The sequence below is a fragment of the Leptinotarsa decemlineata genome, unplaced genomic scaffold (assembly GCF_025532065.1).
Source record: "Leptinotarsa decemlineata unplaced genomic scaffold, Ldec_3_MD MMD2_tig00026299_RagTag_RagTag, whole genome shotgun sequence".
Taxonomy (NCBI): domain Eukaryota; kingdom Metazoa; phylum Arthropoda; class Insecta; order Coleoptera; family Chrysomelidae; genus Leptinotarsa; species Leptinotarsa decemlineata.
Genome location: NW_027412676.1, coordinates 6,492,661 through 6,507,381, shown reverse-complemented (window position 1 = coordinate 6,507,381; position 14,721 = coordinate 6,492,661). Strand labels below are relative to the sequence as shown.

At 35.9% G+C, this 14,721-nt stretch overlaps 1 protein-coding gene across 1 annotated transcript in view; it reads left to right on the top strand.

Moving 5' to 3' along the window:
* Window positions 1-14,197, top strand: part of LOC111510403 (putative inorganic phosphate cotransporter) — a 54,290-nt gene extending 40,093 nt beyond the window's left edge. Inside the window, exons 5-8 of the mRNA XM_023166314.2 lie at window positions 1,164-1,310; window positions 1,371-1,503; window positions 5,937-6,181; window positions 13,552-14,197. Coding sequence (XP_023022082.2) covers window positions 1,164-1,310; window positions 1,371-1,503; window positions 5,937-6,181; window positions 13,552-13,737 — 711 coding nt within the window. The 3' untranslated portion in view covers window positions 13,738-14,197. The remainder of the gene's footprint in view (window positions 1-1,163; window positions 1,311-1,370; window positions 1,504-5,936; window positions 6,182-13,551) is intronic.
* The last annotated feature ends 524 nt before the right edge of the window (window positions 14,198-14,721 follow it).

The window sequence follows — 14,721 nt, the reverse complement described above, 5'->3', positions numbered from 1 at the left end:
ATCGAGAAAGGTTAATGCTGATGGAAAATATTCTGATAATTCCCATATTGATTTCAATTCAAGAGCCACCGGTAGATAGCTGCTTCAGCAAATTGGGCATCGTCAGTACCGGGCAGGCGGTCTTCGATTGAAGACAAAATGTGAATAACCAAGAAAAGTACTTAATAAAAAAAACTGCGTGAACGTAAGCGAGACATAAGTGAAACCACCTATTGGTGTGATACCCAAGTCAACTTGCCATGTTTCATGTCAGTGTTGGTAGTTTGACCAATAAACCGACAACTGCGCTAGCAGAAATTTGGGAAGCTAACCTGGAATGCCATCGGAAAACGAATCCATTTGTTTCTACAAATGTTATATTGGAGCTCAATAAAGGAAGAACAAAGCTCGTGAGTGACTTAAAAACTCGCGAGTTAATAACACACGGTGTGTCGAAACAACTGTAAGCATTAAATGTTAGTGTAGTGAAAATTGTGAAGTTTTATTTTTACTCTACCCATTCAATTGAACTGAATTTACACATATTAGAAACCGAAACTGTAGAACACTTCCAAATGGATTTATTGAATAATTATGTACTATTAATGATCGTTTTATGTAACAAAATTATGGTTCATTATGTCTAAAGTGATTATTCAGTGACGAACAAATAATCCTTCACAAAAACATTCATGCTCATATAAAAAGAGGGAAATTATATTTCTCTTTGGCTCTTGAAACATCGAATATCAAATGAGTGTTATTGTATTAATCAACAAGTCATCAACCAAGACTTCAATATTCACTAATTGTAAAATTGTTCAATTCTACTAATCTTTTTGAATGCCTTAGAATATGAGAAACATATTGCCATTACCACTCCTTATTGTTTTGAAAAATATTAGGAAATTTCGTTGGAGAATTCTGAATTCGGCGATCACACTTTGATTGATGTAGCCGTTACTACGAAGTAGGAGATTAACATGGAAATCATTGATCCATGATCCATGAAATGTATACCCTAGCCAAAAAATTTGAATCATTCTGCTAGCAAGCAACAACAAGTGGCTCATACATTCAGCACTACGAACTAATCATGTCTGTAAAAAATAGGATAGATAGTTATAAGAAATCGGTTATACAGAATGTGTCGTATTGATCGTGATTCATTTTCTCTATTTCAGCCTCCTACTCCTTGGAAATCAATTGTAACGTCCGTACCAATATGGGCAGTTTTATGTTCGCAAGTAGGTACTGTATGGGGATACAATACTTTGCTCTCAGAAATACCAACTTACATGAATAAAATTATTGGATTTAACATGAAACAGGTGATGATTTTTTGAAAATAAGCTCAAGTGAACGTGTATTATGATGGATATTTCTTCCAGAATGGGCTCCTATCGGCAATTCCTTACTTGACCAATTTCATAATGACCTACGTGTTTTCCTATTTATCAGATTATTTGATAAATAACAACATCATTTCCACAACTTGGTGTAGAAAGTGTGCATCCACAATAGGTGAGTTTCATTTTGCTATTACTATTTCGGTAGAAAAGAATGGTGAAGGTTTTTCATTTCAAGGTTATATTTCGAAACTGAATCAGAACAAATTTTTTGCAAATTTAATTTTTTATACTCTATACATGATAATGAAATAAATGAGGCAAGTTTGAACCTGATTGAGATAGATTGCAAATGAAGTTTGAAACGATTTTTTTCATTTGACCACTTACAAAAAAGGACCTGTGCCAACATGACACAACATGGGTCATTTCATGAGTGAAACTCATCAACCAATTGAGAACCATTGATTTTGCAATTTTGTTTGAAGGAGAGCATTTTGTGAAGAAGTGTATCTCTACTACTAACAGAACAAATTTTTGTTCACTATGAACGAGAATCTATGATAAATTCACGATGCATTTTTGTCACAGCCGATCTATTAACGAAAAAAAAATAATGAACTCGATACTACAGCTGTTCAGACCCATCAACTCATCAACCAATTAAGAACCATTGATTTTGCAATTTTGTTTGGAGGAGAGCATTTTGTAAAGAAATGTATCTCTACTACTAACAGACCAAATTTTTGTTCACTATGAACGAGAATCTGTGATAAATTCACGATGCATTTTTGTCACAGCCGATCCATTAACGAAAAAGAATAATGAACTCGATACTACAGCTGTTCAGACCTACCACAAGTCTCATCAGTGGTGCTAGGTTGAATCGACGATGCATTGTTGAACTCAACTGTTGTCAAAGGACGAGCTTCAGTATAAGTGAGCACGAACATCTTTCCTTACGAAGATCATTGGACAATTTTCAAGTCAAATGGGCTTTGATTAGTTGGAGACGATCCTGTCCATTGATAAACTGTTATTTTGTAATATGTCCACGCATGTCGGCACGAAGGGAAGACATGGACGCGCGCGCAGGCAGGGATGGTAGTCCAGACTCGCAAGAGGGAGGCAGTACAGCGTCACTCGTAGAATAAGACGAAATTGTTTATCAATAATTCATTAAAAGTATAATACAGTCCACATACATCATTTCACAGTTTGTGCATATTCAACAAAGTTCGTTCAATCATATATGGGATCGACGAAAGATTCATCGAAGATTCAACGAAGCTCTCGAAGGTGGCTAGTTGAGAAACCAAGTTTCCATATCGACCGCCGAATGAGATTCGTCCTCTTACTTTCTTTGCAGCTTTCTCTGCAAAGCAACTATTTGAAACCTAAGCTAACGACTTGCAACTATACAGTGTGGTCCACTGAGTGTGCAACAAATGGGAAACTTTTTTATTATCGATTTCTCAGGAAATTTTATTCTTGACAAAAGTTGATGCATGTTCTAAAACTATACCAAGTGTACCTGAAATAGCTTTATGACAAACATCATACAGGATAGGCCAAAAAACATAAAGTTCGTTCAGAAGTAAAGTACCCTTATTTCAAATAATATAGAAATATGTTGGAGAGAAAAGTTGCTCAGAATTGAAAGTTATGTTTAGATACAAAGTCATAGCCTGCTATTCGATTTTGTTTCTTTTGGAAAATTTTGAATTACCCGTATGATACATATTTTTACTATTTTGATTTAATATGTATTTGAAGTAGCCACAATCAAATCAGTTTGGAGTATTTTTTATCAAATTGAAGTGTATTTGTAAAATTTACTTGGATTTGTATTTTTTTAGGTGACCGTCAACTTCAAGTTTGTTGCAACAATATTTAGCAGAACTCTAGAATAAAACAAATACTCTTTTCAACAAGGCAAATACTTTACTGAGTATAATGTTCATATAAATAAACTGTCAAAATCTATCGCGGATATCCATGAACAAAAATGAACCAATAAGCGATACTACAGAAACATACAGTTGGTAACTTAACAGGTGATAACAATAAAAATTATCGAAGCGTCTCTGTATGTCCACCTTCTCTTTCGATGCATCTAATTGTTCGCTCATAAAATTCGTTCAATGTAGATCACAACACATTAGCGGGAATATTTCTGCAATGAACTCGTATTGAAGTTTCAAGCTCATCTACATTATTGAAGGGGCGATCTCTGTAGACTTTTTGTTTTAAGTATCCCCCATAAGAAATAATCTGGAGGTGTAAGGTCTGGAGAACGAGGAGGCCATCGAGGATCGGTATTTCGTCCTTTTTTTATGCCGGTATAATCACTAATTTCTTGGGTGGACCTTCTAGGATTTTCTACTACTGAAGTACGTCAAGCTGGTTTTCTTCTGTGCATACAGGTTTCGTACGCTCCGTATTATGTTTATATTCTAGTGAGCCGGTCTGTTTGAAATTCTTTAAAATTCTACTTACACTTGAATAGCAAATTTGTTTGTCTGGATGCCGCTCGTTGAAAATATTTGCAGCTTCGCCCATTGTTTTATAACTATCACCACAGATTAAAACTAATTCTGCCTTTTCAGTTAACGTTAATAATACTGGGCGAGGCATTTTTGATTAAGGACAAATATGAAAACGTTTTACAGCCAAGTTTTAAGAAGTCACACTATCAAACTACAGTATGGTTTTGGGGCGTATGTGTTTTTTGTACATGGCTATTCGCGATATATTTTGGATTGTTTTTTAATATCAGTTCTAGTTGAGGCATTGTTTTCAGAATGAAAGAAATTTTATACTTTAATTGACAGTTTATTCCTATGAACAATTAATTAGTAAAGTATTTGCCTTGTTAAAAAGAGTATTTGTTTTATTCTAGAGTTCGGTTGAATATCGTTGCGACAAACATGAAGTTGACGGTCACCTAAAAAATACAAATCCGAGTAAATTTTACGGGGTAATTTTAAATTTTCCAAAAATAAAAATTCGAATAGCAGGCCATTACTTCGTATTTCTACATAACTTTTGATTCTAAGCAACGTTTTTCTTTAACATATTTCTATATTTTTTTAAATAAGGGTACTTTACTCTTGAACGAACTTTATATTTTTTGGCCTATCCTGTATGGTGTTTGTCATAAAGCCATTTCAGGTATCTACACTAGGAACATGCACCAACTTCTGTCAGAAATAAAATTTTGTGAGAAATCGATAATAAAAAAGTTTCCCATTTGTTGCAGACTTACTGGACCACACTGTATACCTGGTGTATACTCGATTATTTCTAATAATCGCAGATAAATCCCAAAGATGGCGTTTTCGTGAAGAGAATATACATGCTTGATTATACTTAGGGTTTTCCTAAGAAGATAGTTGAGTCAATGTATTGGTTCAATCTAGCATTACTGACCTATGGTGGGTCCAAACTACTCTCTCTGGTGCTGAATCGTGAATATTTTGTGTTTGGATACTTTGAGCAACACCAGGGGTTCACCAAGTTTCTCGTACATTTGAATCGATTATTATCGAAAATACAAAGTGTAGATATTTAGCACTCTGAACACGAAGAAAATTGTCGCCCAGGATATATCCGACAAATTAGGAGAAACGAAGCATGCACTCCCGTTATTTCGTTCATAGATTTCCAAATCCTCGATATAATTCAGAGTTCTATGTAAAACTATACAGGCGGACGACATTAATTCATCAACAAATGAAAAATTTCAACCGGAAAAAAGGGGGAATTACCACTGAGAAAATCTGGTTACCTTTGCTCAGTTGCTCTCATATCAGGCACCCAATTCAATGAATAGGAACGAAGTAACACCCACTATCAATGGAAAAAACGGTGAGGCGAATCATTTCTATAATATCTCTTTGAGGACAGCGAGAACCATTCGTTCATTGCCTCTTCATTTTTGTTAATGTCTACCGTAGACGAAACGTCAGGCACAAAACCCTCAGACCAAAGCCAACTAACCCAGAACATAGCTTTCACACATCATTCATTATATTTATAGTTTATAGCATTAATTTAGTCTTCGAAGAAGGAACTTCACCAAGAAAAGTTGCGAAAACAGCCACAGCTTATTCATTCAGAAATCACAGAAGAAATAGCTCACTCTTCTTGCGGACATTTAATTACTGTTCTGTTTTTATTCCGAACACTTGTGAAAGGAATACATTTCAAAATAAATCACATTAACACTATAGCAAATGTATATTTATTACATTAGATCGACTAAGGTCATTTTCATTTTTTAATTTGGTAGTCACTGCTGTATTGGCTTTTTTAATATTTCAACCCGCTGACGTAAGTATTTGTGGTATTGATTCCATTTATGAATTGAAAATATAAAATTTTCTGCAGCTGAATATAAATCATGAAAAAATATTCTACTACGGAATTCACAGAACACAGATATGATCATGATCATCCAAAAGAGAGCTCAATTTCAGGAAGTGTCAACTTATTCAATACTTCTCACTTTGAGAAAGCAAATAAATTTGTTTAGAGCTTGGTTTATAAAAAAAGGTCCTTCAGTTATATCATGCATTTGTATTAATTGTTTTTTTTTTATTTCAGCGACTCTAATCCCAGCAGCATCATTTCTCATACTTGGCTTCCTATCGAAAAGTGGTCCAACTGTATCAGTTTTGCTGTTAGTAACAGCTGTAGGAGCTCAATCAGCAGCCACTAGCGGATATATGGTGAATCACTTGGACTTGTCTCCAAACTTTGCTGGAATTATAATGGCAATGTGCAACAGTTCCTCGAATTTCATATCGATATTTGCACCGATATTAGTGCAGATAGTAGTTGATGATGAGGTGAGAAAGTCCACATGAAACATACAATGGTTTCTTTGAAGTCATGTGAAGTTAATTACGTTTTTGATTCATATATGTTTCGTCAACTGACAAAGTGGAATTTTGAATTTCAAAATTCGAGAAAATAGTTGAAAATATTGATGCGATAAATAAGTTTTGGAAAATTCTGTAGATCGTAGGACATAATTTTTTATCGTCTTCTGAAAAACTTCTGAATATTTGAAATATCACATAAAAATCAAGATATTCCTGAAACAATAGTGTAATGAGACCCAAATATTTGAATTTGTGATTTTTTTTTTCAATCTAATTAGAATGATAAAATCAAATAACTTCTCATATCTGAACATCACTACGTATAGATAGATAGCTTATTTAACCACGTTAAGTAAAAAAATACATTTGTAGCAAGTCAAAACAATAACGTTTGAGTCATACAAAGATATGAACAACCAACAAACATTTCGAATAGGTTACAAATAAGATAAAAAAAAAACACAACTATCACCAGTGGTGACGCAGATGAATATGAGAGATACAAACATGATTCAAATAATATTGTAACTAAAATTGAAAAAAAATATGTGGTAATTAAAGGCAACAATAATTAAAATGATTAAGATTCAAACATGTGAGTTGGTGTGGCCAGATACTCGTTGACACTTAAAAATAATGTATTGTCAAGAAATTTTTGGTAAACCTCTTGAAACTAAATATAGGTAGATCTTCAACAGTAGGTGGCAATGTATTATAAATGTTAACATTGAGTTATTGATCGAGGATTTGTGTAGTTTCAGCCTGCGTGGTCTTAAGAGATTGGCACCTCTAGTGTTCATGTTCATGAACGTGTGAACTGGTCAAATGTTCATTTTGGTGGTGATGAATTTCCAATAGAGACTGAGTAGAAATAGATATTTGGGAAGTTTCGAGCCTAATTCTTCGATACGGTATGAACAATTCAGAGTAGTTTGACAGTTTCATCTTTTGCTATATTATTATTTGTAGAGAATGTGATAGTTTGAGATTTATCTTTATTTAGTTTCAGAAGGTTAGCATTGAACCATTTCTCAGCCTGATTCACCGTAGTTTTCATTGTGGCGAGCAAGTTCTCACAATTTTGGTCAGTACACAAAAGAGTTGTATTATCGGCATAGATTACGCATATGGTAATAAGTGGAAGAAGTTATTTATACAAGGTGTAACATAAATACGTTAGAATATTGAAGTGACGTATTCCTGAGACAATTTTAAGAAAAAAATTCTATATGAACTTGTGTCCGAAAATGCTTCGTTTCGGAGATTCGGGGTGTTGAAATTGATTTTTTTTGTTCGCTTTTTAAAAATAACTTTTGCAAAAAATAAGTTATTTGCACAAAATTCGGTTCCCGGGTTTTTTTCGACATAGAAAATCATAATTTCGTATTAATTTTTATAAAACATCTAGAGGGCGCTGCGTACGCTGTCATTATTTATTTCAAATTGCCTTAACTTTTTTGACAGTAAACTTTTGGTACTTTTCATGAAAAAACCTAATTTCCATATCTTTTCCAAGTAAAAAAGGTACACCCCCTTTACAACGCTGGAGGTGATCGTTTTCGAGATATTTAGAATTTTCTATATCGATGCATATTACTTTATAGCCAAATTTGATTTCAATAATTTTCGTCACTCTCCGCTTGCAAATTAAGTTAATTAAATCAAGTAGGCTATGGAAGTTTGTTTGTTTGTTCGCTGTCACATTTTCAACTATTATTTGACAAATTCACAGTTCGGAGTTTATAAAGTGATTTTTTGGTACCCTGCCCGACTTTACGAATGCTGAAATGGCTGATATGGTTTTTGCATGCGGCTTGGTTGACGGAAATTCAAGCGAGGCCAGACGTATCTATCAGGAAAGGTATCCCGCGTGACTCCTTGTGCAGCGACATTTGCGAATCTTTTCCGGCGACTTTCTGAATGTGGAAGCTTTGAAACAAATTCTGCAGTAGGACGGCCACGGACTACAAGAACTGTAGAATTAGAGGAGGCGGTTCTCGAAGAAATTATTGAACATCCAGAGACAAGTACAAGAAAAATTAGTCAAACTTTAAATGTGAGTCACATGACAGCTTACAGAATTTTAAAGGAACAGCAATTATATCCTTATCATATTCAGCGTGCCCAGGCACTTACGCTACATGATTTCCAACCACGTATCGAATTTGCTCAATGGCTTCAAAGAAAAGTTGAACAATGACCGCAAATTTTATCGAAAATCCTATTCACAGATGAGGCTAATTTTTCAAGAAATGGTATCATGAACTTCCATAACAACCACATCTGGGCGGAAGATAACCCACATGCGATAACGCAAACTCATTTCCAAGACAGATTCCCTTTCAATGTATGGGTAGGCATAATTGGGGATTATTTAATTGGGCCTTATTTTATTCCCTTACGTTTGAATGAAGATACATGCCTACATCATTTGGAACACGAGGTTCCACAACTTATGGAAGATGTTCCCATTGGTCTCCGAAGTCACTCTTGGTTTATGCACGATGGAGCTCCTGCTCATTTTAGTGTGATAGCAAGAAATTTTTCCGACATAGCATATCCCCAACGATGGATAGGAAGAGGAGGCACTGAGCATTAAGAGAGTCATAGTTACGACCGCACCGAGTGGCCTGGGGGGCCGGTTAGGCCCCCCAGACGCACCCTGGCGTTGGATGCGATCGGGTGTGGAGGGGTGGATTTTAGGGAAATCCTTGCGGGTACCGCCCCTCACCCCGCACCCACAGGATTTCGCAGGGCTTCCTCCCGCTCACCGAACCCGGAATTGCTTCCTTACATCTACTTAGTGTGGCTAACCAAGAGACAGGACCATCGGCAGCGTTCGACCGAACGTTCGTACAAGTTAACTAAGCTCTTCTTTCGCCAGAGAGTGCTCGCGTCGCATACCTGCCCCCGCCAACCATGCCAAATCAATTGGGAATATGGTCCCTGAAGTGGCCGGTCGGGGTCCTAAGCTCGGATACTAGTAGCTCTGTCCAACCGGGGTCCGACACCTAAAGCGTCTGCCTTGGTGCCCTCCAAGACTAGACTCGGATACTAGAGCCCGGAAGGACAAGAGCCCCGACACCTCGAACGCTCGGATCCGTACAGAAGCAGGCGAGGATCACGGAACAGCATAAGCCGTCCAGTGCCTCAGAATGGGGCTGCAATGCACCCATGAATGGATTACCGCAACCCTGTATCCCTTTACCCGCTAGCGGAGCCGCTGTCCCTAAGAGGCCAACGCCAGTTGGAGATGAGGCTCACTAGACTCCAGCCGCGAGCGGGCACTCACCTCCCCCCTAGAACTCATGTTAGGAAAGTTCCCTTTCCAACGTTTGATGAGTAACCGTCGAGGACTCTCACGAGCATCCTCTACCACACATCATATGTCGAAGATGTCGCACCCATTACCCGTGTAGGTGCGGGATAGGACGGTTCACCAACAACTTTTGGGTGTACGCCGTGTGGTCTGCACCACATACCCTTACGTTACCCCAAGGGGCACTCATGTTAGGAAAGCTACCTTTCCAGCGTTGGATGAGTAACCGCCGAGGGCTCTTGCGAGACACCTCTCCCACACATCTAGCTTGAAATCGGCCAACGCCTGTTATCCGCAGGTGCGGGATTGGGTGGTTGACCGATAACTTTACTGGGTGAGTGCCGTGTGGTCTGCACCGGGGGATTGTCAAACACCCATAAGAGAGAGACAGTGATCCCCCGCCGCTCACCCCGAGGTCACTGGACCTCAATCCCGTCGATTTTTTCTTTTGGGGACACCTAAAATCACTAGTTTTTGCTAGCCCCATTGAAAACGAAGAAATGTTGAGGGATCGCATCATAGCTTGCTGCGAAACGATGAGAAACATTCCGGTCATTTTTCAACGGGTGCGGAATTCTTTGATGAGGAGAGCAGAAACTTGTATTACTGTTGGGGGTCGTCACTTTGAACAGTTGTTGTAATAGTTGTTTCGTTCAATTTTTATATGTTAATTTTCCTAATAAATTACATAGTACTTCTTCGAATTGTTTTTTTACAAACTCCGAAATGTAGCACTTTGTAATTGAATAATTAAACCTGACATTTTTTTTAAATTTGGATCGAATAAGCAGTTCGATAATGCTCGGTTTAGAAAAAGTCTGTACGGGTATACTGCGTATAAAGTTTGATGAAAATAACTAAAATTGCAAAAAACTTCAAAATTTCAACAATCAGTATTTCGAAAACGAATCATTCTCCGGTAAACATTTTATAGGAAAAAGTTGTTTATTTTGACGGGATGCACCACGTACTTAGTTTTTGTAATGTTCTTAGCAACTTCACTTAGCGCCCTAGAAGCTAAGTAATATGCATCGATATAGAAAATTGTAAATATTTCGAAAACGATCACCTCTAGCGTAGTTGACAAATTGTACCTTTTTTACTTGGAGAAGGTTTAGGAATTAGGTGTTTTCATGAAAAGTACCAAAAGTTTACTGTCAAAAAAGTTAGGGCAATTTGAAATAAATAATGGCAGCGTACCCAGCGCCCTCTAAATGTTACATGAACATTAATACGAAATATGATTTCACACGTCATTGCAAGAGTTATTTTCAAAAAGCAACCAAAAAAATTTCAACACCCCGTATCTCCGAAACGAAGCATTTTCGGACACAAGTTCATATAGACTTTTTTTCTTGAAATTGTCTCAGAAATACGTCACTTAAATATTTTAACGTACTTATGTTATATCCTGTATGAATGATGAAAAAAGTAGGTCCCAGAACGCAGCCTTGTGGTACTCCAGATTCGATTGGCAAAAGATCTTTTTTTTATTTTCACCAAGATCAACGCATTATTTACGATTGTTCAACTAAGAGCAAAAGAGGGAAAGTGCAACTCCTCTGATCCCGTATAAATTCAGTTTCATTAGTAGATTGTGGTGAGAAACACAGTCAAACGCTCTGCTCCAATCGCACAATGTGGCCAAGCTCTGCTGTTTTTGTTCAAAACTATCAACTATGCTCTTGACCACAAGAACAACAGCTTGTATAGTAGAACAAGATTTTCAAAAGCCATATTGATTCGTGTTAAGGCGATTGTGAATATCAAAGTAGATATATAGTCTTTTTTTTTTAATAATTTCAATAATTTTGTCAAATATAGGGACGATGGAGATGGGTCGATGATTTTCAAGGAGGTTTATTTCGCCCTTTCCAAAAACTGGAATGACCTTACGGATTTTAAATTCACCTGCGAAAGTACCCGCTCTTATACATGCATTGAATAGGCATGTGAGTGGTTCGATCAAAAAAGAACTCGTTTCTTTTATTATTCTACTATTCAGGGTATAGACATCAAAGCAACTGGCATTTTTCAACTCATTGATGGCATTGAAAACTTCAGAGGTGGTTACCGGTTTAAAGAAGAAAGATCCTGCTGAAGAAGGTTTAAGACTAGCATCTAGAGATGATGGGCAAGCAATATTATTATTAGAAGATAGTTGACTAATTATAGTTTCAGCTATGGTAGTAAAAAACGTATTAAATTCATGAGGTGTGATATCACCACAGGTTTAAGGAGAGTTATTTTTAATTTCTTCAAATTTGATGGGTTTCCAGCTATCTCTGGTTTTATTATCTGAGTCACTGATGAATTTACCAAAAACAGACCTTTTCTATTCCAATATAGCTTTATGATATACATAGTTAACATAATTAAAAACTTGTCTATGATTAGGATCGTTAGTCACGTCATAGATTGTTTTTATGGAATGAACTGTGTTTCTTATTTTTCTTAAGTCATCGTTGAACCAGCTAACAAGAGTTCAGTCGGACTCACAGGAGACTTATCCATTGGGAAATGATTTATGGACTAGACTTACATAGAGATGCAATTGAAAATCTACCATAACGTCAGAAGAGCTATTGTCATTGAATATGCTCCAATTAACTTTTTGTAGCGATGTCTGGAGTTCGAGAATACCTGAGGATGTTATACTTCTTCTGTAGAGAGGGACATTTGTAACTTGCTTGATATTATTTATGTTTATAAATTGCGCATAGTGATCAGAGAGGCGTAAATCAATAACGTCAGATTCATAGCTGTTTCCATTAAAGTTTGTGGGTATATTGTCTATACAGCTTTCTGAACCATTATCAACTCTGGTATATTCTTTGATAGTAACCTCAAGTCCCAAAGAATTTGTTAGACAAATCAGATTAATACGATTCGAAGAAAGTCTCAAGAAGTTTATGTTGGAGTCTCCGAGTAATATTAGTCGCGTATATTTTTGTGAAAGATTAAAAGTTCTTCAAGCTTACCCAAGAAAACAGAGCAATATTCAATGCAAGCAGATCTTTAGACTGTGATAATGGTAATTTGTGAGATAAGGAGTTTGATGCCACATACTTCAAAATCACGCTCAATACAAAATGTTTCGAGGTCAAGAGATTTATGTTTGATATCACTACGGATAAATATGGCTTGGAAATAGAAACGAAAATCTGACTTGATCAAGACGGAAGCGAATGTACAAAATTTCCATGCCAAATGATAACCAATTTTAGGTAATACGTTCAAAGAGATTCACCTCAAGAGGAAGTTTAAGAGGAAAACTGGATATTTTCATGGCCTTTCCTTTGGAAAGTTGAGACATAAGTGATTATGTATATGTGACCACGTTGTATCTAAAAAAACTGCATCGATTTTTGTCCATCTACGGACGCGAAATCAACATTGAAATCTCCTGCTCAAATTAGTGGCAACGTATGACAGGTCTCTTATATTTCTTCAGAGCCTACTCGACCGTAAATGTGTGCTCGCATCCCCTTTCTCTCTCTCTTACCCCTATGGTAATATACGAAACGTAACTCTCTCTCTCTCTTTCTATCTCCACTAATTGATATCTCCCTCTCATCTTATGTTCGCCTCGCCTGATCACACATTTCGTAACCTAACCTATCCTAACCTAACCAGCTTACTTCCCAAGTCGCGCGGGTAAAACAGTTTTCCTTTAAAAGAAAAATCAAAGAGAATTTCGATAACAAGAACATTCTATCATGTTTGCAGCCGGGACGTGAGGGAAATTACACAAAAAAATCGAAAGAACGAAAATTGATTTTTTTTGGACAAACAACTCATTTCTCTCTTCTTGACTTACCCTAGCCGTATTTGTATTGGCATGTATTGTTTTAAAGAAGATTTCTATTTCTCGTTTCGTAGTATTCCTGTTACCTGATGATATAGGGATCAAGAAATGAGACAGATCATTGCAAAAAAAGTGTTTCATGATTTCAGAACTATGGACCTCAAAGAAAAGAAAAACTATTTTATTTTCAACTTAATTTTTTTTCAGAGTGACATTTCTGAATGGAGGATCATTTTTACGGTCGCAGCAGTGATGTTATTGATTCCAAACATATTCTACTTATTCTATGGATCTGCAGAAATTCAGCCTTGGGATTCTGTATCCAGTGAAGAGAAGAAAGCAATACAAGAGAGAAATAAGAAAATGTCGGTTATTTCGATAATGTCACTGTGAAATACGGGAAACCATTCCTATGTTATTTTGTATATAGTGATAACCGATCTTCATTTGTAATATAGAGAGACAATTTTTAGTAAATTATGCACAGTATTAATAGTATGAGGTGAAAATAACGAAAAAGCTCTATACAAAAATATATAGATATAGATCAAGTATGAAAGTTTTTTTTATAAAAATTGGAAAAAATTTATAATAAGAATGACTTACATGCAAATCACCTTCAAACTAATGTAGAACTGATACTTCTACGTTTGTTTGTTTGAAGGTGGTTCACAATGCTTCATGATGAATTTCATTAGTTCAAACTTCCATTGTATAGTATGATATAATATGATTTGGAATCCCTGAAAGAACAATTTTTTCCTCACCTTTCTTGCTGATTATAACACCCAAGAGATTTGTATTTTATATGACAGAATTATGAATTATTTTTAATAAAGACAACTACTCCGTAGATCTTATTATATTGCCCTGCATTGTTAACAGTATCATATCCTGGTAGCTTGAATATATTTGTGTGTGAAATATACCAAGTTTCTTTAAATATAATAATATCAAATTCATGTTTTTGATTTTCTACTTCTCTATCTTGAAAGATTCCCTCATTTTTTTGTATTGAAGAAGTAGAAAGCCAAAACCTTTCCTTCCCAAAAAAATATTCTCACCTAAAAATATACCTTTTAAATTTATTGAAATTTATATTGAAGTTTTTCTAGTATTATAGAATTTTTTTAATAATACTCCTAAAGTTATCTTGAAATATGGAAAAGTTAGGTTCCATTTTTGTTTTCAAAACTGAATCTAATTCATTATCACCATTTATCTCGATGGTTTTATATTTCGAAAAGTCAAAGTCTCGCAAATACTGATCCATAAATTATTCCTATCAGAACAATAACACTTACAAATTAGATTAACCCCTTAATGATACAGTGTGTGAAATATTTTTCGTTAGTTTATGTTCAGCCAACACAAACA